This window comes from Triticum urartu, chromosome 4, assembly GCF_003073215.2.
Source record: "Triticum urartu cultivar G1812 chromosome 4, Tu2.1, whole genome shotgun sequence".
Taxonomy (NCBI): domain Eukaryota; kingdom Viridiplantae; phylum Streptophyta; class Magnoliopsida; order Poales; family Poaceae; genus Triticum; species Triticum urartu.
In genome coordinates, this window is record NC_053025.1 from 32932863 (window position 1) to 32958164 (window position 25302).

Genomic DNA, 25302 nt, shown 5'->3' on the forward strand with positions numbered 1-25302 from the left:
TGGAGGAGTCGTACACGTAGCGATTCAGATCGTGGCCGAATCCGATTTGAGCACCGAACAACGGTGCCTCCACGTTCAACACACGTGCAACCCGGTGACGTCTCCCACGCCTTGATCCAGCAAGGAGGAGGGAGAGGTTGAGGAAGAAGGCTCCAACAGCAGCATGACGGCGTGGTGGTGATGGAGTGGCAGTTCTCCGGCAGGGCTTCGCCAAGCTCACGCGGAGGAGGAGAGGTGTTGGGGAGGGGAGGGGGTGCGCCTTGCATGTGGTGTTGTAGCCCTCCCCTCGCCCCTCTATTTATAGGGAGAAGGGGGAAGGGGGCCGGCCCCTCTAGATGAGATCTAGAGGGGGGCGGCAGCCAAGGGGGAGGGGGCTTGCCCCCCAAGCAAGGGGGTGCCCCCCTTTAGGGTTCCCCCCAAACCCTAGGCGCATGGGCCCTAGGGGGGATGGCGCCCAGCCCACTAGGGGCTGGTTCCCTTCCACCTACAGCCCATAAGGCCCTCTGGGGCAGGTGGACCCTCCCGGTGGACCCCCGGAACCCCTTCGGTGGTCCCGGTACAATACCGGTATACCCCCGAATATTTCCGGTGACCGTATGATGACTTCCCATATATAAATCTTCACCTCCGGACTATTCCGGAACTCCTCATGATGTCCAGGATCTCATCCAGGACTCTGAACAATATTCGGTAATCACATACAAATCTTCCTAATAACCCTAGCGTCATTGAACCTTAAGTGTGTAGGCCCTATGGGTTCGGGAACCATGCAGACATGACCGAGACAACTCTCCGACCAATAACCAACAGCGGGATCTGGATACCCATGTTGGCTCCCACATGTTCCACGATGATCTCATCGGATGAACCACGATGCCGAGGATTCAAGCAATCCCGTATACAATTCCCTTTGTCAATCGGTACGTTACTTGCCCGAGATTCGATCGTCGGTATCCCAATACCTCGTTCAATCTCGTTACCGGCAAGTCACTTTACTCATTGCGTAACACATCATCCCATGACCAACCCTTAGTCACATTGAGCTCATTACGATGATGTCTTACCGAGTGGGCCCAGAGATACCTCTCCGTCATACGGAGTGACAAATCCCAGTCTCGATTCGTGCCAACCCAACAGACACTTTCAGAGATACCCATAGTGCACCTTTATAGTCACCCAGTTACGTTGTGACGTTTGGCACACCCAAAGTATTCCTACAGTATCCGGGAGTTGCACAATCTCATGGTCTAAGGAAAAGATACTTGACATTAAAAAGCTTTAGCAGACGAACTACATGATCTTGCGCTATGCTTAGGATTGGGTCTTGTCCATCACATCATTCTCCTAATGATCTGATCCCGTTATCAAGGACATCCAATGTCCATGGTAAGGAAACCGTAACCATCTGTTGATCAACGAGCTAGTCAACTAGAGGCTCACTAGGGACATGTTGTGGTCTATGTATTCACACATGTATTACGATTTCCGGATAACACAATTATAGCATGAACAATAGACAATTATCAAGAACAAGGAAATATAATAATAACCATTTTATTATTGCCTCTAGGGCATATTTCCAACAGTCTCCCACTTGCACTAGAGTCAATAATCTAGTTACATTGTGATGAATCGAACACCCATAGAGTTCTGGTGTTGATCATGTTTTGCTCGAGGAAGTGGTTTAGTCAACGGATTTGCGACATTTAGGTCCATATGCACTTTACAAATATATATGTCTCCATTTTGAACATTTTCACGAATGGAGTTGAAGCGACGCTTGATATGCCTGGTCTTCCTGTGAATCCTGGGCTCCTTGGAAAGGGCAATAGCTCCAGTGTTGTCACAGAAGAGAGTCATCGGGCCCGACGCTTTGGGAATAACTCCTAGGTCGGTAATGAACTCCTTCATCCAGACTGCTTCTTGTGCTGCCTCTGAGGCTGCCATATACTCCGCTTCACATGTAGATCCCGCCACGACGCTTTGCTTGCAACTACACCAGCTGACTGCCCCACCATTCAAAATATACACGTATCCGGTTTGTGACTTAGAGTCTTCCAGATCTGTGTCGAAGCTAGCATCGACGTAACCCTTTACGACGAGCTCTTCGTCACCTCCATAAACAAGAAACATATCCTTAGTCCTTTTCAGGTACTTCAGGATATTCTTGACCACTGTCCAGTGTTCCATGCCGGGATTACTTTGGTACCTTCCTACCAAACTCACGGCAAGGTTTACATCAGGTCTGGTACACAGCATGGCATACATAATAGACCCTATGGCCGAGGCATAGGGGACGACACTCATCTTTTCTCTATCTTCTGCCGTGGTCGGGCATTGAGCCGTGCTCAATCTCATACCTTGCAATACAGGCAAGAACCCCTTCTTGGACTGATCCATATTGAACTTCTTCAATATCTTGTCAAGGTACGTACTTTGTGAAAGACCAATGAGGCGTCTCGATCTATCTCTATAGATCTTGATGCCTAATATATAAGCAGCTTCTCCAAGGTCCTTCATTGAAAAACACTTGTTCAAGTAGGCCTTTATGCTTTCCAAGAATTCTATATCATTTCCCATCAATAGTATGTCATCCACATATAATATGAGAAATGCTACAGAGCTCCCACTCACTTTCTTGTAAACACAGGCTTCTCCATAAGTATGCGTAAACCCAAACACTTTGATCATCTCATCAAATCGAATGTTCCAACTCCGAGAGGCTTGCACCAGCCCATAGATTGAGCGTTGGAGATTGCACACCTTGTCAGCATTCTTAGGATCGACAAAACCTTCCGACTGCATCATATACAATTCTTCCTTAAGGAAACCATTAAGGAATGCCGTTTTGACGTCCATTTGTCATATCTCATAATCATAGAATGCGGCAATTGCTAACATGATTCAGACGGACTTCAGCTTCGCTACGGGTGAGAAAGTCTCATCATAGTCAACCCCTTGAACTTGTCGATAACCCTTAGCGACAAGACGGGCCTTATAGATGGTCACATTACCATCCGCGTCTGTCTTCTTCTTAAAGATCCATTTATTTTCTATGGCTCGCCGATCATCGGGCAAGTCAGTCAAAGTCCATACTTCGTTTTCATACATGGATCCTATCTTGGATTTCATGGCTTCCAGCCATTTGTCGGAATCTGGGCCCGCCATCGCTTCTTCATAGTTCGAAGGTTCACCATTGTCTAACAACATGATTTCCAGGACAGGGTTGCCGTACCACTCTGGTGCGGAACGTGTCCTTGTGGACCTACGAAGTTCAGTAGCAACTTGATCTGAAGTTTCATGATCATCATCATTAACTTCCTCTCTAGTCGGTGCAGGCACCTCGGGAACATTTTCTTGAGTTGTGCCACTCTCCGGTTCAAGAGGCAATACTTCATCAAGTTCTACTTTCCTCCCACTTGCTTCTTTTGAGAGAAACTCTTTCTCTAGAAAGGATCCATTCTTGGCAACAAAGATCTTGCCTTCGGATCTGAGGTAGAATGTATACCCAATAGTTTCTTTAGGGTATCCTATGAAGACGCATTTTTCCAATTTGGGTTCGGGCTTTTCAGGTTGAAGTTTCTTGACATAAGCATCGCATCCCCAAACTTTCAGAAATGAAAGCTTAGGTTTCTTACCAAACCACAATTCATACGGTGTCATCTCAACGGATTTCGACGGAGCCCTATTTAAAGTGAATGCAGCAGTCTCTATAGCATAACCCCAAAATGACAGCGGTAGATCGGTAAGAGACATCATAGATCGTACCATATCCAATAGAGTGCGATTGCGACATTCGGACACACCATTACGCTGAGGTGTTCCAGGTGACGTGAGTTGTGAAACAATTCCACATTTTCTTAAGTGTGTGCCAAATTCGTGACTCAAATATCCCCCCCCCATGATCTGATCGTAAGAACTTGATTTTCCTGTCACGTTGATTCTCAACCTCACTTTGAAATTCCTTGAACTTTTCAAAGGTCTTAGACTTGTGTTTCATTAAGTAGACATACCCATATCTACTCAAGTCATCAGTGAGGGTGAGAACATAACGATAGCCACCGCGAGCCTCAACACTCATTGGACCGCACACATCAGTATGTATGATTTCCAATAAGTTGGTTGCTCGCTCCATTGTTCCGGAGAACGGAGTCTTGGTCATTTTGCCCATGAGGCATGGTTCGCATGTGTCAAATGATTCATAATCAAGAGACTCCAAAAGTCCATCTGCATGGAGTTTCTTCATGTGTTTGACACCAATGTGACCAAGGCGGCAGTGCCACAAGTATGTGGGACTATCATTATCAACCTTACATCTTTTGGCATTCACACTATGAATATGTGTAACATCATGTTCGAGATTAAATAAGAATAAACCATTGACCAGCGGGGCATGACCATAAAACATGTCTCTCATATAAATAGAACAACCATTATTCTCAGATTTAAATGAGTAGCCATCTCGCATTAAACGAGATCCAGATACAATGTTCATGTTCAAAGCTGGTACTAAATAACAATTATTGAGGTTTAAAACTAATCTCGCAGGTAAATGTAGAGGTAGTGTGCCGACGGCGATCACATCGACCTTGGAACCATTCCCGACGCGCATTGTCACCTCGTCCTTCGCCAGTCTCCGTTTATTCCGCAGTTCCTGTTTTGAGTTACAAATATGAGCAACTGCACCGGTATCAAATACCAGGAGCTACTATGAGGGCCGGTTAGGTACACATCAATAACATGTATATCACATATACCTTTGGCATTGCCGGCCTTCTTATTCGCTAAGTACTTGGGGCAGTTCCGCTTCCAGTGACCGTTTCCCTTGCAATAAAAGCACTCAATCTCAGGCTTGGGTCCATTCTTTGGCTTCTTCCCGGCAGCTTGCTTACCGGGCGCGGCAACTCCCTTGATGTCCTTCTTGAAGTTCTTTTTACCCTTGCCTTTCTTGAACTTAGTGGTTTTATTCACCATCAACACTTGATGTTCCTTTTTGATTTCCACCTCCGATGATTTCAGCATTGAATATACCTCAAGAATGGTCTTTTCCATCCCCTGCATATTGAAGTTCATCACAAAGCTCTTGTAGCTAGGTGGGAGCGACTGAAGGATTCTGTCAACGACCGCATCATCCGGGAGATTAACTCCCAGATGAGACAAGCGGTTGTGCAACCCAGACATTTTGAGTATGTGCTCGCTGACGGAACTATTCTCCTCCATCTTACAACTGTAGAACTTGTCGGAGACTTCATATCTCTCGACCCGGGCATGAGCTTGGAAAACCATTTTCAGCTCTTGGAACATCTCATATGCTCCGTGTTGCTCAAAACGCTTTTGGAACCCCGGTTCTAAGCTGTAAAGCATGCCGCACTGAACCAGGGAGTAATCATCACTACGCATCTGCCAAGCGTTCATAACGTCTTGTTCTGTTGGGAAAACAGGTGCTTCACCTAGCGGTGCATCAAGGACATATGCTTTCCTGGCAGCTATGAGGATAATCCTCAGGTTACGGACCTAGTCCGTGTAGTTGCTGTCATCGTCTTTCAGCTTGGTTTTCTCTAGGAACACGTTGAAGTTGAGGACAACATTAGCGTGGGTCATTTTATCTACAAGACATATTGCAAAGAATTTTAGACTATGTTCATGATAATTAAGTTCATCTAATCAAATTATTTAATGAACTCCCACTCAGATAGTCATCCCTCTAGTCATCTAAGTGATACATGACCCGATTTAACTAGGCCGTGTCCGATCATCACGTGAGACGGACTAGTCATTATCGGTGAACATCTTCATGTTGATCGTATCTTCTATACGACCCATGTTCGACCTTTCGGTCTTCCGTGTTCCGAGGCCATGTCTGTACATGCTAGGCTCGTCAAGTCAACCTAAGTGTTTTGCGTGTGTAAATCTAGCTTACACCCGTTGTATGCGAACGTTAGAACCTATCACACCCGATCATCACGTGGTGCTTCGGAACAACGGACCTTAGCAACGGTGCACAGTTAGGGGGAACACTTTCTTGAAATTATTGCGAGGGATCATCTTATTTATGCTACTGTCGTTCTAAGCAAATAAGATGTAAAACATGATAAACATCACATGCAATCAAATAGTGACATGATATGGCCAATATCATTTTGCTCCTTTTGATCTCCATCTTCGGGGCGCCATGATCATCATTATCACCGGCATGACACCATGACCTCCATCATCATGATCTCCATCATCGTGTCTTCATGAAGTTGTCTCACCAACTATTACTTCTACTACTATGGCTAACAGTTAGCAATGAAGTAAAGTAATTACATGGCGTTTATGTTGACACGCGGGTCATAAATAAATTAAGACAACTCATATGGCTCCTATCGGTTGTCATACTCATCGACATGCAAGTCGTGATTCCTATTACAAGAACATGATCAATCTCATACATCACATATATCATTCATCACAACATTTTGGCCATATCACATCACACGGCATATGCTGCAAAAACAAGTTAGACATCCTCTAATTGTTGTTGCAAGTTTTTACGTGGCTGCTATAGGTTTCTAGCAAGAATGTTTCTTACCAACGCCAAAACCACAACGTGATATGCCAATTTCTATTTACCCTTCATAAGGACCCTTTTCATCGAATCCGATCCGACTAAAGTGGGAGAGACAGACACCCGCTAGCCACCTTATGCAACTAGTGCATGTCAGTTGATGGAACCAGTCGCACGTAAGCGTACGTGTAAGGTCGGTCCGGGCCGCTTCATCCCACGATGCCGCCGAATCAAGATAAGAGTAGTAACGGCAAGTAAATTGACAAAATCGACGCCCACAACAACTTGTGTTCTACTCGTGCATAGAAACTACGCATAGACCTAGCTCATGATGCCATTGTTGGGGATCGTTGCAGAAATTAAAAAATTTCTACGCATCACCAAGATCAATCTATGGAGTAACTAGCAATGATAGGGGAGTGCATCTTCATACCCTTGAAGATCGTGAGTCGGAAGCGTTGCAAGAACGCGGTTGGAGGAGTCGTACACGTAGCGATTCAGATCGTGGCCGAATCCGATCTGAGCACCGAACAACGGTGCCTCCACGTTCAACACACGTGCAACCCGGTGACGTCTCCCATGCCTTGATCCAGCAAGGAGGAGGGAGAGGCTGAGGACGAAGACTCCAACAGCAGCACGACAGTGTGGTGGTGATGGAGTGGCAGTTCTCCGGCAGGGCTTCGCCAAGCTCACGCGAAGGAGGAGAGGTGTTGGGGAGGGGAGGGGTTGCGCCTTGGATGTGGTGTTGCAGCCCTCCCCTCGCCCCTCTATTTATAGGGAGAAGGGGTAAGGGGGCCGGCCCCTCTAGATGAGATCTAGAGGGGGGCGGCGGCCAAGGGGGAGGGGGCTTGCCCCCCAAGCAAGGGGGGGCACCCCCCTTTAGGGTTCCCCCCAAACCCTAGGTGCATGAGCCCTAGGGGGGATGGCGCCCAGCCCACTAGGGGCTGGTTCCCTTCCACCTACAGCCCATAAGGCCCTCCGGGGCAGGTGGACCCTCCCGGTGGACCCCCGGAACCCCTCCGGTGATCCCGGTACAATACCGGTATACCTCCGAATATTTCCGGTGACCGTATGATGACTTCCCATATATAAATCTTCACCTCCGGACTATTCCGGAACTCCTCGTGATGTCCGGGACTCCGAACAACATTCGGTAGTCACATACAAATCTTCCTAATAACCCTAGCGTCATCGAACCTTAAGTGTGTAGACCCTACAGGTTCGGGAACCATGCAGACATGACCGAGACAACTCTCCGGCCAATAACCAACAGCGGGATCTGGATACCCATGTTGGCTCCCACATGTTCCATGATGATCTCATCGAATGAACCACGATGTCGAGGATTCAAGCAATCCCGTATACAATTCCCTTTGTCAATCGGTACGTTACTTGCCCGAGATTCGATCGTCGGTATCCCAATACCTCGTTCAATCTCGTTACCGGCAAGTCACTTTACTCGTTGCGTAACACATCATCCCGTGACCAACCCTTAGTCGCATTGAGCTCATTATGATGATGTCTTACCGAGTGGGCCCAGAGATACCTCTCCGTCATATGGAGTGACAAATCCCAGTCTCGATTCGTGCCAACCCAATAGACACTTTCAGAGATACTCGTAGTGCACCTTTATAGTCACCCAGTTACGTTGTGATGTTTGGCACACCCAAAGTATTCCTACAGTATCCGGGAGTTGCACAATCTCATGGTCTAAGGAAAAGATACTTGACATTAGAAAAGCTTTAGCAGACGAACTACACGATCTTGCGCTATGCTTAGGATTGGGTCTTGTCCATCACATCATTCTCCTAATGATGTGATCCCGTTATCAATGACATCCAATGCCCATGGTCAGGAAACCGTAACCATCTATTGATCAACGAGCTAGTCAACTAGAGGCTCACTAGGGACATGTTGTGGTCTATGTATTCACACATGTATTACGATTTCCGAATAACACAATTATAGCATGAACAATAGAAAATTATCATGAACAAGGAAATAAGATAATAACCATTTTATTATTTCCTCTAGGGCATATTTCCAACAATTAATATGTGGGTTGGGAAGTAGTTGATGAGGTAGAACCTATTGCCCTGTTATATTCAAACCCTTGGGAGTTACTTCTACGTATTGCTTATATTGCTATGCTATGCTCGTAGACGTGGTTGGGTGAGTGAAATCCATGACAGATGTGAGATTGTTAATTAATGGTTCAACTTAAGGTGGCAACTTGAATGCACATCTGGGTGGATTGTTTGTTGGGCACCTGGAGAATCCAGTGTTGTCCTAGGATATCCCGGAGTACCTGTGTGATAATCCTATGGTCCGCCACCTAGGCTCAAAGGGAACTGAGATATTTTCATGCTAGAAACTTCCGTGTGCAGCCACAAGCTATTATGGGCTCTAGCATAGTGGAGTAAGTTGCGTGAAGCTCCCGAAGAGGTGGATCAGCAGGTAGTGGGATGTAGGTTTGGTATGGTCTGCCCAGAGTAAGGAGTTAATGCTTCTGAAAAACTGTGTCTCGGTCATCCGTTTCTCAAACACCCTGTAGTGCGAGAAATCCAACGGATGAGATCGAGTCTTGTGGGGAAAAGTGCGCAAACCTCTGCAGAGTGTATAAACTAATCATGGTTAGCCGTGTCCCCGGTTATGGACATCTTGAGTATCTAGTACTTAGAGTATCATAAGTATCTCATCACTCTAAACTAATATTGTTGGGTTGTTAATTACTTTAATTGGGATTGAGTTGGAGGAACCTTCTCAATGATGTTTCAACTACCATGATAGTTAAATAAAATCTATTCCTTTGTTGTAGGGAAAAAATGGCTTTTCGCAAAACCTATAACCATAGAGCTTTCCACCAGCCAAAATGCATGTAGTGATAGCATTATTCTGTTCTTGCTCTACTGTGTTATCTTGCCAGCATATTCCATGTGCTGACCCGTTTTCGGGTTGCAACGTATTATGTTGCAGACTTTTCAGACGAGGAGTAAGGTTCGTTAGGTCATTGCCGTGCAGCTCAGCTATGCCGTTGGAGTTGATGGACTCACTTTATCTTCCAAGCCTTCCGCTATTATCGTATTAGATGGCCTTAAGCCATATTTATTGTAATAAGTTCTCTTTTGAGACATTCGATGTAATAAGTGTATGATTGCTACTCTGTTATAAATCCTCGAGTATTGTGTGTGTCAGCATTACCGATCCAGGGATGACACTAAAGCACAGAGACTTGACCGTTTGAGGTCGGGTCACTACAGGTAGGGCGCACCCCCCACCCTCGTGGTGGCCTCGGAACTCTTCTGGCCCATCTCCGGTATTCCGTGGGCTTCTTCTGGTCCAAAAATGATCTCCGTGAAATTTCAGGTCAATTGGACTCCATTTGGTTTTCCTTTTCTGCGATACTCAAAAACAACAAAAAAAACAGAAACTGGCACTAGGCTCTAGGTTAATAGGTTAGTCCCAAATAGCATATAAATGCATATAAAACATCCAAGGTTGATAATATAATAGCATGGAACAATCAAAAATTATAGATACATTGGAGACGTATCAGCCACCGCCTCCAAAAATCTAGGGTTCTCTGCCTCCCGCCGGCGCCGGCACAGGTGTGTCCCGTCTCCGGTGGCCTTAGGGCCATGGAGACGGAGTGGATCTTGGACCTTGCCGGTGATGAGGAGTAGAAGAGACTTTCGGGGTCAAAGTTGTTCCGAAACAGATACGAGTATATATTGATTAATAAGCTTGCCGCCTACGACTCCTCATCACCAAGCTTCTGTGAGCACAAGCTAGACGAGATTGTGACTAACTTGGACGCTACCCTGCTCGCTCACGCACAAACCAAAGTGCTCATGGTACGGTATTTAATGAATTATTTCACTATAAATAATTCATGACTAGAACAGTAATTAGCATGCATAGCTCTAGCATACTAGATGATCTAAACAACAACAAAGCACATGCAACAACTATCATAATTAGAGATGAGATCATATTATGGTGCATGTACTGATCGTTCATAGATGAAGTAGCCGTGACTGTTGCAGAGGCGACGGTGTTGTTTGCGATGACATTGGTGACAACCCGTCGGAGCAGGTGTTCATGACGGCACCATGCGCCAACACATGATTTTGATGGAATACGACCCATGTTGATTAATTTGAGTAGTCACACCGAGCGCTTCCAAAACAACCTTATTCATCCTTTCCCGTTGCAGGATCACAAGGGCAAGAGATTTCGGAGACCTTCTCTCCCGTTCGCCGGTGCACGCCGGTGTTCGGCATGGAGTAGACTATGGCGGAGGTGCAAGTAGAGAGACGAGGCAAGACCCTACTCGATTTCGATGTATCTTTGGCCGAAGCCCGTAAGCAGTATATATAGGAAGATCAGAGGCGGTATCGTGTCACGATCGCGATCTCCAACTGACTTGATTTCTAAGTCAAACTTACCAGACAAGGAAACAAGCAACTTTGTGTGTCAAGACATCCAAAAATTGAATGGCAAAAGGAAGTTGCGTCCCCTACAAGGTTTCGGACCAGATTTAGGTGGACCATTACGCGCATGTCGCACGCCCGTGCCACCCAGGCCTAAGCCCAGCCAGGTCAGTCAAGCGAGCGTGTGTGGTCTTCTCTTTCTCTCCTCGGCACATCACTTGTGTAGTGGAGAGTGTTGGGAAATGCAGTAGAAAACAAAAAAATCGTACCTACGATCACCCATGAACAATATGAAGATGCATAACGGGTTCTGATCAACGATCTTTACTGACTCCGGAATGCAGCAAAAGTAGACAAGTCGGTGTAGATCGTACTTGAAGTCCCTCAAACGTTGATGATGATCCCGCGAACCGCCCTCGAACGATCCCTCAAACTGAAGACCGAAAGCGCGACCTCTCTACTTGGTTGCAAGCATACATTCTTCACGATCCGGCAACGCTTCACCGTCCAGAGCTAATCATCGCCGGAGAATTAGAGGGAGGAGATTAGAACCACACAAGGCTTCTAATTATGAGGATTAGAGGTGGCTAGGGCTAGCTCTAATTAGTCAAGGACAAGTAGAATTAGAACTAGATCAACTAGAGGAGGCTCCCAAAACTTGGCTTTCAATAAGGTGAAAAACCTCTAGTATATATAGGTTGGGAGGGGAGGAGAGGGCAGCCACCAAGGGAGGAAAGCCTCCCTTGGTGCCCCGGCCAAGGGGGTGGGAATCCTGCTCCTTAGGGAAGGGTGACACTTTCCCACTTGGGCCTTTTTGGTCCAAGTTGCCTTCCATCTCTTGGCCTTTTAAGGCCCGTTGATATTTAAATTATATATATAATACTTTAAACATTTTCAGAGTATTATATATATAAATTTTAACATCCCCGAAAATATTTTCCACCTATATATATTAATTACTGAATGTTTTGTAAAATATGTGACTAATTTCCAAAATACAACCAGTTTTTGAATTTTTGAATTTATTTTGAAACTCTTAACTTTTTTGAGTATCAGAACATTTTCTGAGAAGAAGCGAACAACTCTTGAATTTCTGAACATGTTTTGAAATTTCTGAACCAAACTTGAAAACATAAACATATTTTAAATTTTAAATAAATTTTGAAACATGCAAAAAAAATTGGAAAAAATTGAGCATTTTTGAAAAAATTAAAAAGACAGAAAAGTGGAAATGGGTTGGCCAAGTTAGGGGCACCCGTGTGCCAAGCCCCGACTATGTGCCGCTATGGCTGGTACATAGGATTTCTTCAATCCCTTCCCAAGTGCCTAGCAATCGAGCAACGATCAAACTCAACTAATCATATGCTTCCAAATCATGAACCATTTTCACCACAGAATTTCTTTGAAACTAGGTCCCATATTAGTATGTTTCCATAAACTTTTTTATCACGAAAAAAGGGGAATAAAAAGCAAAACAAATATAACAGGAAAAAATGTTCAAACTCTGCAAAAGAAAATCAGAACCCGGAAGGACAACAGTGCTTCTCATTTTTTTAAGCACAGAAGCATAGGTTGTGCTTTTTCATTTTTGGGGAAGCAAAGTTGTGCTTCTCGTTAAAGCAACAGGTGTGATTTTTCCTTAAACTTTACAAAAGTTGAAATAAATTGTGGATCTAAAAAATGTTCATGAATATGGTTTTTTATAATCAATTTGAAAAACAATCATGGATTTAGAAAAGTCCATCATTTATGGAAAAAGTTCGTGGATTTTAGAAAAAAGTTTTTGAATTTGAAAAAAATGTTCACTGAATTATTGAAAAACTTCAGAAAATTAGGAAAAAGAAGTTCACGACTCAGAGAAAAGTTCATGAATTTGAAAAATAAAAAACTAATGCAGATTAAAAAGGAGGTAAAAAATTGGAAAGAGAAGGAAAAAAGAAAAAAAACCAAAACCAGCATAAAACCTAAACTAAACAGGAAACAAAAACCAACCATTAAAAAATGCGAGAAGACCAATACTACTGCTACAGTGCTAAAATGGGTCGGCCCGTTTCGGTCGGGGTCAGGCGGGGTGCGCCGCGTACCAAATACACTCTATTTGGTGCTGATGGCGGCAAATAATATTCGGGAGAGGACGGAACAGCTTCATCTCCAATAATGCTAAACATATAAAGAGTTACATGTAATTACATGCCGACTAGGATTCTTTCTTTCTAACTAACTTCCCCCCTGATTTTCATGGGGGTGGGCCCCTCCTCCCCTTAACCTTCAATCACAATCTACCTGTTTGTAAAACTCATGTAAACTTATGTATGTGTAGCATTACTCGCTTCATCTACGACGTTGTGTGATTCTAAAGAAAACTACAGCCTCCTATCAAATAAAAAAAAACTTCAACCACGACAACCGGCTAGAAAATTATTCAGCTACGTTCGAATGGAAATCAGCCAAAAAAAAATACTTCCTTCGTCTGAAAATACTTGTTATCAAAATGAATAAAAAGAGATGTATTTAGAACTAAAATATATCTAGATACATCATTTTTATCTATTTTAAGAATAAGTATTTCCGAACGAAGAAAGTACTCAGCAAGGATAACTGTGGAAGATACCCCGTTAATAAAAGAAATCCATTTCAGTTGGTTATTTATACTGTTTGATTCTTATAGGTACTTCTTTTCCGTTGCAACGTGCTGGTATTTTTTTTCAATATCCAAAACATTTTATATTTGTGAACGAAGTGAGTAACATTCAGGGAGGGTTAACCAAATTCAAAAAGTAGGGTGCCGATTTCAGAGACTGAGAGTTCACTTGGCACGAACCAGCGATCACAAATTCATGAAACAAACCATGCACGCGTACGTCGTGAGCACGAGTTTCTACACGCATCTCCTGCCCGTGTGACCCAGAAAATAACAAGCAATGCCCAAAGCCAGGCGTGCATGCATGCTGCAGCCGCCCAGTTCTTCTGGAGCACGTCATGGCTCTCCCCCATGCATGGCTCCTCCTCCACCATTAGGGTCAGGTTGTTGCTTACTTGTGGAATAATCCTACACCTTCTTCCTCCTCCATCTCTGATGTGTAACCTATGTATAAATTGCCCCGAGACGAAGAGCTCCAGCGCACACGGTTTTAAGGATCTTGTTCATTGCATTCTCTCTCACACGGGCGGTCGACGATGCCGGCGCCCCTGCACCTCGTCTTCGTGCCCTTCCTCGCGCGCAGCCACTTCGCCCCGCTGGCGGCCGCCGCGGCGGCCGCTTGCGGCGATGGCACCACCGGCGCCACCATCCTCACCACGCCGCACTTCGCGGCCCTCGCGCCTCCCTCCGTGCCGGTCCGCGCCGCGCCGTTCAGCTTCCCCCGAGGGCACGAGGACTTCTCCCTGCTCCCGGACGAATCCTCCGCGCCGGCCTTCTTCTTCGCCGCGGAGGCCGCCCTGGCGCCGGCGCTCGCGGCGGCCGTACGCGCCCACGCAGGCGCCGTGGCCGTTGTCTCGGACGCCGTGCTCCACTGGGCGCCCCGCGTCGCCCGCGAGTGCGGCGTCCCGCACGTCACGTTCCACACCATCGGCGCCTTCGCCGCGGCCTCCATGGTCGCCGTCCACCTCCACCGCCCCGACGTCTTGGAGGACCCCGTCGCTGTCCCCGGCGGCTTCCCGGTCCCCGTGGAGCTCCGCAGGGTCCATGTCAACGAGGAGGCTCTGGCGCATCTCCCGTTGTTCCGCGCGGCCGAGGCCGGGAGCTGCGCCGTCGCCTTCAACAGCTTCTCGGCGCTCGAGGCTGATTTTGCCGAGTACTACCGGAACGTGGATGGCTCTCCCAAGAAAGTGTTCCTGGTTGGTCCCAGGCGGGCCACCCCCGGCGTCGCCAGCAGCGACGTCGCCGTCACCGGCGGCGCAGAGCGCGACCCCATCCTGCGGTGGCTCGACGGCCAGGAGGCCGGGTCCGTGGTGTACGCCTGCTTCGGCAGCACGTGCGGTCTGAGCGCGGAGCAGCTCAGGGAGCTGGGCGCCGGACTGCGCGCGTCCGGCACGCCGTTCCTCTGGGTGATCCCGGCGGCGACGGAGGGCACGGAGCAGCACGACGAGCGCGCGTCCGGCCACGGCATGGTGGTGGCCGGGCGATGGGCGCCGCAGGCGGAGATCCTGGCGCACCGCGCGGTGGGCGGCTTCCTGAGCCACTGCGGCTGGAACTCGGTGCTGGACGCCGTGTGCGCCGGGGTGCCCCTCGCGACGTGGCCGCTCCGCGCCGAGCAGTTCCTGAACGAGGCGCTCCTCGTGGACGTGCTCCGCGTGGGCGTGCGGGTGCGGGAGGTGGGCAGCAAGGCGGACGTGGAGGCGGTGGTGCCGGCCGCCGCGGTGGCCAGCGCGGTGGGGAAGCTGATGGACGGCGGTGCGGACGAAGCCGCGGCTAGGATGGCGAGGGTGCGGGAGCTCGGCGTCGCGGGTCGCGCCGCGGTGGCGGAAGGAGGGTCGTCGTGCAGTGACTGGGCACGGCTTGTAGATGAGCTCAAGGCGTTACACGGCCACAGCAACGATGCATAAGCTGCGGCGAAAATAAGCCTAGGAGAAGCTACGATGGAAATAAGCTCATAAAAATAACTCATCCATTTTTTTGTCATTTTAGCTTATTTTCTGATATGGAGTTATTTGATAGTGTTTTATCACACATATGAACATCATATTGATTGTTATGATATCTTAGTTACGAACACCATTGTCTTGCATACGAGTATCACAAAGTGTTAAATACCATTACGATACCCATGTTTATACCACAATGACCAACAGTGCAATCTTTATTTTTCTCACATTCCACACACCAATAACACAAATGCTCACATGTACAATATTTATATGTATGTATGTCATAAAAAATACATTGTCCAAAAAAAAGTCACTATCTAATTAATGAAAAATGCTTAGCAATAGGATAAATGGATCAATCAATTTGATGTGCAGAAAGTCAAATCCCGATGTCAATTTGATCGTAAGACAAAAAAAGGCTTATAGGAAATAGCCCGAACATAGAGGACTCATGTGGGCTTGACGAAGATGCGGTGAAGATCCTTCCGCCAGTGGCCTCACATGACAGAGTCAGAGGGGCCCTACAAGCCTAGGACGTCATAACATAGAGGTGAGCTTCTCCTTTATGAGACGAGCAACTGCTCGGGCTCACGTCTAGCAATGGGACAAGTTGCTGCTCCAGCTCAGGCTCAAGCTACCTTCGTCGTCGTCTTGTCTATGTTCACACTTCACACGCAAGCAGGTTGAAGGGGAATGGTGAGGTCGCCAAAGGACGTGTGTTGGCTGCTCGAGCTACCTTCATACATGTCGACTGCGGTGGATGGATGGGGAGCTACCTTCGTCCACTTCGACCTTTCGCACACAATTGGCGATCGAGCGGTAACCTGGGCCGGTAGATTAACGTGTTCATCGTTTCCGGTTTTGGGAACCTTCTAGAGTTTGCCTGAACCGGTTTTCCTATTTTTTTCTTTCTTCTTTCTTCTTTCGTTTCTTTTCCTTTTTTGTTTCGTTTTTTCTTTTTTTTGTTTCTTTTTTATTTTCAAGTTTAATTTATTTTTAAGAAGTTTATGTTTTAAAGATTGTCCGGAAACTTAAAAATAATCGTATTTTTAACGTTCATTGTTTGAAAAAATGTTTATGTGTTCGGAAATTGTTCATAAATTCAAAAGGCACATTTTAAAAAAATTCTTCAAGAATTTCAAGAAATGTTTCCGTTTTTAAAAAGTTGTTAGGAATGTTTTTTTATTTTTTTCAGAACTTTTAAAATAATTACAGGGACTTAAAAAATGTTCACAAATTTCAAAAAATATTCTAGTTTTCAAATTTTTGGCCATGTATTAAAAGATTGTTCACGTTTCAAATTTATTTGAGATTTTCAAAACTGTTCTCCATTTCTAAATTAGTTCTAAAAATTTAAAATATGTTTGTGATTTTAAAATTCGTTCCTGTTTTGAAATTTTGTTCAGAAATTCAGAAAATATTCTTGTTTACGAAAACAATTTCAGAAATTTCAAATTTTGTTCGCCGGTTAAGAAGATTGTTCGGGTTTGTCAAAATTTGTTCGTAAGTTCAAAAAGTAATTCAAATTTTGGAATATTATTTGGGATTCTTTCAAATATTGTTAAGTCTGCTACTGCTATTACTCCCTCCGTTCCAAAATAGATGACCCAACTTTATATTAAAATTAATACAAAGTTGAGTCATCTATTTTGGTACAGAGGAAGTACTTTTTAACTATCACGTTGCATTTCTGTCATGAGTCCTCTTCGATCGTAATGGCTAGCAGCGAGCACAATTGAGCAGGTTGTTGTGGGTTTGATTCCAGCAAGCGCGAACAGCCCTTTTTGCAATTTTTCAGCATCCCATTCGCGGTGCACTGGGCCGGCCCAGTCGGACGCATCATGTGTGATGGGGCATGTATTTGTCGGGAGAAACTAGTTAAAGAGCGTTTCTTTGAGAGCCTCGCAACGATCAACGTCACTTGGCGCGCTCTCAGTTATTCGCTACGTGTCGCGCTCTAGGCGTTCCCTTCGAAATTTGTTTTTTTTCGCACGCGTTTTCGGTTTTTTAAACGGTTTTTTTCCCAGGTTTTTTCGACGTTTTGGTCTTCCACCGGTCTTTCTTAGCTTTTTAATGAAAAAATTTGAAAAAAATTATTTCTCAGAAAAAACATGTTTTTTTCCTTTCATGAGAGTTATGGTTTTGCTTCCGCGAGAGGCACGGTTTTGCTTTCCCGAGAGTCACGGCCGTGCCTCTCGAAAACAGAAAAAAAATTGTTTTCTGTTTTTTTCTTTTCCGAGAGTCAGGGTTTTGCTTTCGCGAGAGGCACGGGTGTGCTTATGCGAGAGTCACGGCCGTGCCTCTCGGAAACGAAAAAAAAACGTGTTTTCTGTTTCTTTTTCTTTCATGAGAGGCACGGTTTTGCTTCCGCGAGAAGCATGGTTGTGATTTCGCGAGAGTCACGGCCGTGCCTCTCGGAAAGGAAAAAAATGTGTTTTCTATTTATTTTTTTTGTGAAAGTCACGATTTTGCTTCCGCAAGAGTCATGGTTGTGTTTTCGCGAGAGTCACGTCCGTGCCTTCTCGGAAACGAAAAAAAACATGTTTTCTCTTTTTTTTCACGAGAGTCACGGTTTTGCTTCCGCAAGAGGCACGGGCGTGTCTTTTTCAGAAAGGGAAAAACCCCGTGCTCCTGGTTCAGTTTTTTCATCCGTTTTTTCGTGAAAAAAAATTCGTCAAAATCTATCAGCATGGAATCTAATTTTGAAGATCTCGACGCGAGGAATCCAACGGTGAAAGCGATTCGAGATTTGGACGCACGATTTGAGATATTAAACGTTTTGAATAAACGGATTTACAAAAAAAAAACTCACAGGTTGCGACAAGTGGCGCGCTGCATATGCACCACTTGTCGCAACTAGAGAAATTGGAGTGGTTTTTACAACGAGTACTCCTTAATTAGTGATTTCGGTATTTGCTACAAAATTTGACACTTATGAGTCAAACGCACTCTGTGCGATGGGGCATATGTGTTTGTCGCAGAATGCGGCGCATAGGACAGGAGCTCCCTCGACTGGATCCATGGTGAGGCTGGTCACTTCGTATGCGGGTCGCCGGGTCGGTCTTGCTGACTCTCTTGGCGTACAAAGCCAGTGAACGTATCCACGCCGACTCGCCGCGTAAATCCCAATCAGCAGGGATTAACAAGAGTTAATGTCATTCCAGATGCAGTTAGCATGAAAGTTTGCGCGGCTGGTCCAAAAGAAGTTCTGCGAAACGAGGTTCCTTGAAGACCCTGATCGCCATGTGGCAACAGTTCGGGATCGAGGGAAATGTCTCTTCACGACTTCATATACTCCCACAGGTGGAGTAGTATTCAGTTTATTACGCCCACTAAACTATAAATTTGTAAGATGGAACCATTAAAAAGGTCTATTTAGGACACATCTAGATGTGATATAGTTAATCTGATGTCTATTATGTTTGTGGTCTATTTCTTTTTGTCTCAGTTTTTTTTTGGTTCCTCGTTGTTGTGTATTTGTGTGAGCTTAAATGTGACATCTTTAAAAAACATTTAGATGTGAATTAGACAAACTGTTAAAAAATATTATCTATATAAAGTAATATAAGACGTTTTAGACACTTGTGTCGTAGATTACTTTACAGAGTTAGTACTATAACTCACATCGGCAAAGATTTAAATAGCAACTTTTATAGTACATGGCTCGTGCCTTGCAATGGAGTATAATTAAAGATGTCTTTAAAATAAAAAATGCTTTTAAAGTAGAACACTAAGTTTTTCTTCTCACTAAGAAAGCCGACAAGGATTTTATGTTTCTTGATGGCGTCACCGTCGATATGCCTCATCTCCTCTGGTATTAGGGTCATGGAGGTGTAGTGGATCATGAACCTTGCCGATGTCATACTTAGGAAGGAGAGGCGGCGGCGTGTCCCTGAAGACGAAATAAGATTCTCCCCACCAAGCTCTCATACCTTGAGCATATTTCTTATCATTTTTATTGGACTAACTAATTAATTCAGTGCTTAGTTCTAGTTTTTTTGTGTTTCTGAATATCATGGAAAACATGTATTTTAACCTCCTGAAAAAATCCAGAAAAATATACTAGGATTGTTTTCCACCAAGAGACATCCAGTGTAAATGGGTTTGGGCCAGAAGGACCCCAAGGTGCCTAGGTGCCCTATATAGGCGCTCACAACCCAGGGGTGCCTAAGCACTGGGAAAACCTTTTGGAGACATCCTTTGGCCGCAAACTTGCCCCTAAAGTTTTTCCACCATCCTATTTTGCAAAAAAAAAGGGTTACGGATCTCCGAGCAAAGATAAAATGATGACAAGAGGTAGATTGCAGTAACCAAAAACAGACTCCCCCTTGGGAGTGAGATCCAGTCTCGAAGAGGCTCTCGACCTTCATAGCCATGGTCAAGAAATATAAGAGCATAAACCCTTCACCCACCTAGGGGGTGGCCAAAGAAGAAGGAGGGGGTTCTCTCCATGGTGTAAGGATAGTCGTGTAAGTGACATACACATTTGAGAGAGTAGGAAACCTACCTTTAGTTCCTAAGGGGTATTGACTCTCTATACTTCCACTTCCATTTTGAACAATGCTACGTTGAATATTCTCGTTTGCCCTTTTTTGTTTTGTCATCTGAATAAGACTTAAGAAGTAAGAAAGAATATGACCGAAGAAGACAATGACTACAACTGATAACTAAAATTAAAATAAATGAATAAGATTGAAAACGAAAATAATAAGCACCTAATATGTCAACAAGCTAATAGGCAAACAAAACTAAGAAGGGTATCGAGAGGGTCAATGAACATGACTAACTAGATTTAACTAAATAATGAAAAACGGAAGACTAGGGCTAGTTCTACTGAAGAATAATAACTGGAAGGTATTCATCCTTAGGGGTACTGAAGACTACGAATTAATGCCTTGGAATAAGAACTAAAAAACTAGTGAACAAGCAACTAACTGACATAAATTAAGAAAATTACACCTAACTTTGAAACTATTGACGACCATATAGTAAAAATTCCTCGTTTCAGGTTTAGGGGAGCAGAGGGAGTAGCATCCAAGGAGATTTAAGAAGTCCAATTTCCACCAAACATAGCAACAACCTACTAAAACCTACTAAGGAGGTGGTTAGCACAATTTCAACATGATTTCACACAAAAGTTTTAGCACGATTAAATGTGGGTTTTAGCATAATTTGAAATTGGAAAATGGTGTACAACACCGTTGTGTGTGACCTCCAAGCAACTAAGCAAGGCAGAGCGATGCAAAAACCGAGGGGGGTGGTGGGTAAAGAGGGAGATGGGGAAAAGCTTAGTGTACCTTCCACCCGTTTGGTGAAGACGGCTGCTTCCGGCCTCCCCTGCGAGAGCTTCCTGTTGACGAACCTGATGGCACGCATCCACCGACCTCCTCCACGACAACCAGCCTCCCTCTTTCGAGAGCTGCTTACAGGTAGTTGGCCATGCTCCATGACCTCTCGCTAGCCCTCGCTGGCGGGGGCACACCTTCGTCCATCGCATCCGCCTCCCTCCCTCCATTCCTCCGCTACGCAACGCCATGGGCCACGTACCATCCCAAAAAGAATCACGTCCTACAAATCAAGTGGGCGACCCCACCAATCCAGTCAGCAACCGACGCCCGCGCAGTTAAGAAGGTGGAATGAGGGCGCAAGCGATGCTAAGATTCGTGGACAATCGGACGGCAAAAAGAAAACAGCCCGGAGGCCAAATGAAAACCAGATGGCCGGAAATTACCGAAACTGCTCCCATACTCCTCCTCTGTGGAAGATCGCTCCAAAAAAAAAAAGATGAGCCGCCAAATATCCGCGTCATGCTGCGTCGGACGCAATACCGTGCGCCGCGCCTCATCCTCGAGCGAGGCGAGCGCGCGCGTGGCCCTCGACGACGTGACCCGAGCCCCCATAGTCAAAGCCAATAATTCCATTCCCAATTCCCTACTCGCCATCGCCATTGGCGGGCTGGAGCAACCCTTGTCAAACTTCTCCACCCCACATCGCAAATTAAATTCCCTCTCGCCTGTCGCCCGCTAGCTCTGCCTCATCCTCCCATACGCCGTCTCGCCCGGCGCAAAGTTTATAATCCCGGCGCGAGATCGAGATCGAGAGAGGCGCCGAGGGTGCATCGTGCATGGTTTAATTTGTGGCGCGACTGCGGGAGCCGGAGAGCGAGCGTGTTAAATATGGGCATCCTGGATCACTCGGAGGAGGAGGAGGAGGAGGAGGGGAGCCACTGCGGCGGAGGCGCGAGGTTTGGGGCGCGGCGGCAGAAGCCGAGGTCCAAGAGCCACCACCAGCTGCTGCTCATGGACAGCGTCGGCGGGGGCAAGGCCGGCGCGGACGGGGAGTGCGCGTCGGAGGAGGAGGAGATCGTGCCGCTGCCGGAGTACGAGCGGCTGTCCCAATCCGCGCGCCTCCCGGACGACGACCGGGCTGGCGCCGAGGACCCGCCTCCCCCGGCCGAGCGGGGCGCGTCCCTGACGCCCCCGCCGCGGCAGCAGCAGAAGCCGGTGGCGTGGAGGCTGCTCCAGTACGTGCGGTCGATGCACAGGTCGTCGGCGGGGGTCGTGGTCGCCGGCGCGTACTGCGGCGGCTCGTCGGACGGCGACTCCAAGAGCTCCGACGGCGAGAAGGAGGGGGTCGACGGCGATGGAGATGAGGAGGGGAGGAAGGAGAAGGAGCAGCGGAAGAAGAAGCGTTCCTCGTGGCTGCCGGACCCCGACCGCCGGTGGCCGGTGCAGGGGTTCTACTAGGGTGCAGGTCTTCGCCGTGTGTCGTGGACTTGTCGTCGCGTTTAATTCTCTTCGTTGATTCGACTACTACGTGCTGTGTCTGACGTGTCACCTACTCTGCGTCTTCGCTGATCTTGTTCGGGTTTGTTTCCTTTCCCTTTCCTCGTGGTTTCGATGTCGTTGACGATGAGCAGCAAAATGATGGCTACTCCTCTATCTACATTGGAGTTGTGACCCTTGAGTTTTTCGGTCGATCGAAGCTGGATGTGCGTGCGTGTGTTCATATTTTCTTGCCAAGGTTGAGAAGAAGATGCAAAGATCGTGCGAAAGATTTCGCACGCCAAAATCCGCGGTCAATAGCTCTTGGAGACAAACTCCGAATTCAAGCCGATCTTGTTTCGCGATAATCTTAAAATGTGAGTGTGATTTAGTAGCAACAATGCACAGTGAAAACACACCATACAATTGAGGCAATGAGTTGACACACGTGATGCAAATTGAAAACACGTCATCAACCACATTGTTGTCAATTACACCATGTTCTTTTGTGAGCAGTTACTATAACACGTTCCGCCAAATTTCATCAAGCCTTCCCCGCAAAAAAAAATCATCAAGCCTAGAAGAGACTATCAAAGGGAAATGCCCTATGCCTCTGGAGTTTTCGGTGAAACCTCATACGCCGCATGTCGATGATCCCCCAAGCATACCATGGCCATGCCCACCTTCGGGGCGGGCTGCACTTTCGGTCGATAGCTCCTTCGACTCAAATGATGGTAATGCTGGGACAAGGACGATTTTAAGAGATGACAAGGATACGATGATCTTCGCTGCTTACAGAGGGCTGTTTCATTGCAATGAGTCGCTTGCCCGGCCGTCCTCTTCTCCGGTGTGACAATGCTCCGCGACGAGGAGCCGCCACCACCACAGCCATCAAGGTAGTGTAGGAGGCGCCCGCGTGTCTTCAAGAACGCCGGCGGCACCTCCTTCACGGTCTTGCCGTGCCAGTCTTGTCGTGATCCAAACAACCATATATATACAAAGTCTTGCAGTCCAAGTATTTCCCGGATACTTCTTTCCGGAGAGCTCAATCCAATGTCTCTAAACATGCATTTTAGGCATCCATTCTAAAAGTCAGACCTATCTTTTTTGTACCAACTCACACAAAAGGCAGCGTTTCTCGCTCTCCATGGGATAACTCTTGGGACTCTATTTATCATCACCTTGTTATCTAAGGATAGTAATTTTGTTTACCCTGCTCTGGTAAAAGACTTTGGGTCCCTAATTAAAAAAACAATGGAATGTTGAACTTATTGACTCTCTCTTTTATGTTGATACAACTTATAAAGCAGGTTCCAATTATTCACTCAGATGACAGTGATCTCTTGCGCTGGAAACCAATACCCACAGGGAAATTCTCTTCCAAGAGTGCATGCAAGCTTTGGAAGGCAAAGGATATGGTACCAAGGATTCAAACATTTACATGGAGATTACTTAGGATAGCGCTTCCAATGGGTAAAAGAGCAGGCAACTACTCAAAACATATATAAGTAAATTATGCGCAAGATGTGATACTGAAGAGGATGATTTGCACATATTTTTCAATTGCCCCTTTGCTAGAGCTGATTGGTTTGCAAATCCTTGGCATATGAGAACTGATCTTTTAATGCAAAACTCTGATTCTCTAGCATCTGTTGTTTTAAACATTCAGAGCTCTACTTTAAGCAACAAACTTTTTCAAAGGAAAGACACTTCTCCTGTGTGTGCGATGGCGGAAACGTCTTACCCGATGAGGGCGACATGTACGTGTTTATATAGCAGGGGCGCTCCTCCCTGTACAGCGCATACAAGTTGTTGGAGATTACATCTTGGAGAGAAAGAAAGATCTCTTAGATAGAGATAAACCTTAACAACCTAGTCTATCTAACTAGGACTCCTAAGAACCAAAGCAAACAAGATGGTGCGGCAGATATGATGTGTGTTTGACACCCCCCTTAATCACAACTTCATTAAGTTGAGATTATGTCTGAAGTTCTCAAAGCTTCTCACAGGTAAAGCCTTGGTAAAACCATCTGCAAGCTGATCTTTGGAATGAATGAAGCGAATATCAAGTTGCTTTTGAGCAACTCTCTCTCGAACAAAATGAAAATCTATTTCAATATGCTTTGTTCTTGCATGAAAAACTGGATTAGCAGACAAATAAGTTGCACCAAGATTGTCACACCACAGACATGGAGCTGGTGTGTTCTTTATACCCAGTTCTTTCAGCATGGATTGAACCCATATAATTTCAGTTGTAGCATTTGCAAGTGCTTTATATTCTGCCTCTGTGCTAGACCTGGAAACAGTGGCTTGTTTTCGAGCACACCATGAAATCAGATTTGGTCCAAAAAAGATTGCAAAGCCACCAGTGGAGCGCCTGTCATCCAAGCACCCTGCCCAGTCTGAGTCAGAAAGGGCACTAACCAGATTAGAGGATGATCTGCTGAAATCTAAGCCAATACTCAAAGTTCCTTTGACATATCTCACTATGCGTTTTGTGTTGGAAATATGCCCTAGAGGCAATAATAAAATGGTTATTATTATATTTCCTTGTTCATGATAATTGTCTATTGTTCATGATGTAATTGTGTTATCCGGAAATCGTAATACATGTGTGAATACATAGACCACAACATGTCCCTAGTGAGCCTCTAGTTGACTAGCTCGTTGATCAATAGATGGTTACGGTTTCCTGACCATGGACATTGGATGTCATTGATAACGGGATCACATCATTAGGAGAATGATGTGATGGACAAGACCCAATCCTAAGCATAGCACAAGATCGTGTAGTTCGTCTGCTAGAGCTTTTCTAAGTGTCAAGTATCATTTCCTTAGACCATGAGATTGTGCAACTCCCGGATACCGTAGGAGTGCTTTGGGTGTACCAAACGTCACAACGCAACTAGGTGGCTATAAAGGTACACTACAGATATCTCAGAAAGTGTCTGTTGGGTTGGCATGAATC

At 46.0% G+C, this 25302-nt stretch overlaps 3 protein-coding genes across 3 annotated transcripts; 2 read left to right on the forward strand and 1 right to left on the reverse strand.

Moving 5' to 3' along the window:
- The first annotated feature begins 14113 nt into the window (after positions 1-14113).
- On the forward strand, positions 14114-15566 carry LOC125553473 (UDP-glycosyltransferase 73C6-like). Its single transcript, XM_048717251.1, has one exon. It carries the CDS (start codon positions 14161-14163, stop codon positions 15526-15528), a length of 1368 nt encoding a protein of 455 aa, XP_048573208.1. The 5' UTR covers positions 14114-14160; the 3' UTR covers positions 15529-15566.
- A 3637-nt stretch (positions 15567-19203) lies between these two features.
- Positions 19204-21518, reverse strand: LOC125550468. Its single transcript, XM_048713467.1, has 3 exons — positions 21302-21518; positions 20868-21138; positions 19204-20174 (listed from the first exon to the last, which is right to left on the reverse strand). Exons 1-3 carry the CDS (start codon positions 21516-21518, stop codon positions 20171-20173), a joined length of 492 nt encoding a protein of 163 aa, XP_048569424.1. The 3' UTR covers positions 19204-20170.
- LOC125550467 lies at positions 21504-22547 on the forward strand. Its single transcript, XM_048713466.1, has one exon. The coding sequence runs from the start codon at positions 21747-21749 to the stop codon at positions 22314-22316; it is 570 nt and encodes a 189-aa protein (XP_048569423.1). The 5' UTR covers positions 21504-21746; the 3' UTR covers positions 22317-22547.
- The last annotated feature ends 2755 nt before the right edge of the window (positions 22548-25302 follow it).

Bases quoted from the DNA above. Each gene is read 5' to 3' on its own strand.
- LOC125553473 (XM_048717251.1), top strand. From the start codon at position 14,161: ATGCCGGCGCCCCTGCACCTCGTCTTCGTGCCCTTCCTCGCGCGCAGC.
- LOC125550467 (XM_048713466.1), top strand. From the start codon at position 21,747: ATGGGCATCCTGGATCACTCGGAGGAGGAGGAGGAGGAGGAGGGGAGC.
- LOC125550468 (XM_048713467.1), bottom strand. From the start codon at position 21,518: ATGGCGATGGCGAGTAGGGAATTGGGAATGGAATTATTGGCTTTGACT. The intron at 21,139-21,301 runs GTAATTTCCGGC...CTTGATTTGTAG, and splicing joins GGAGTATGGGAGCAGTTTCG to GACGTGATTCTTTTTGGGAT.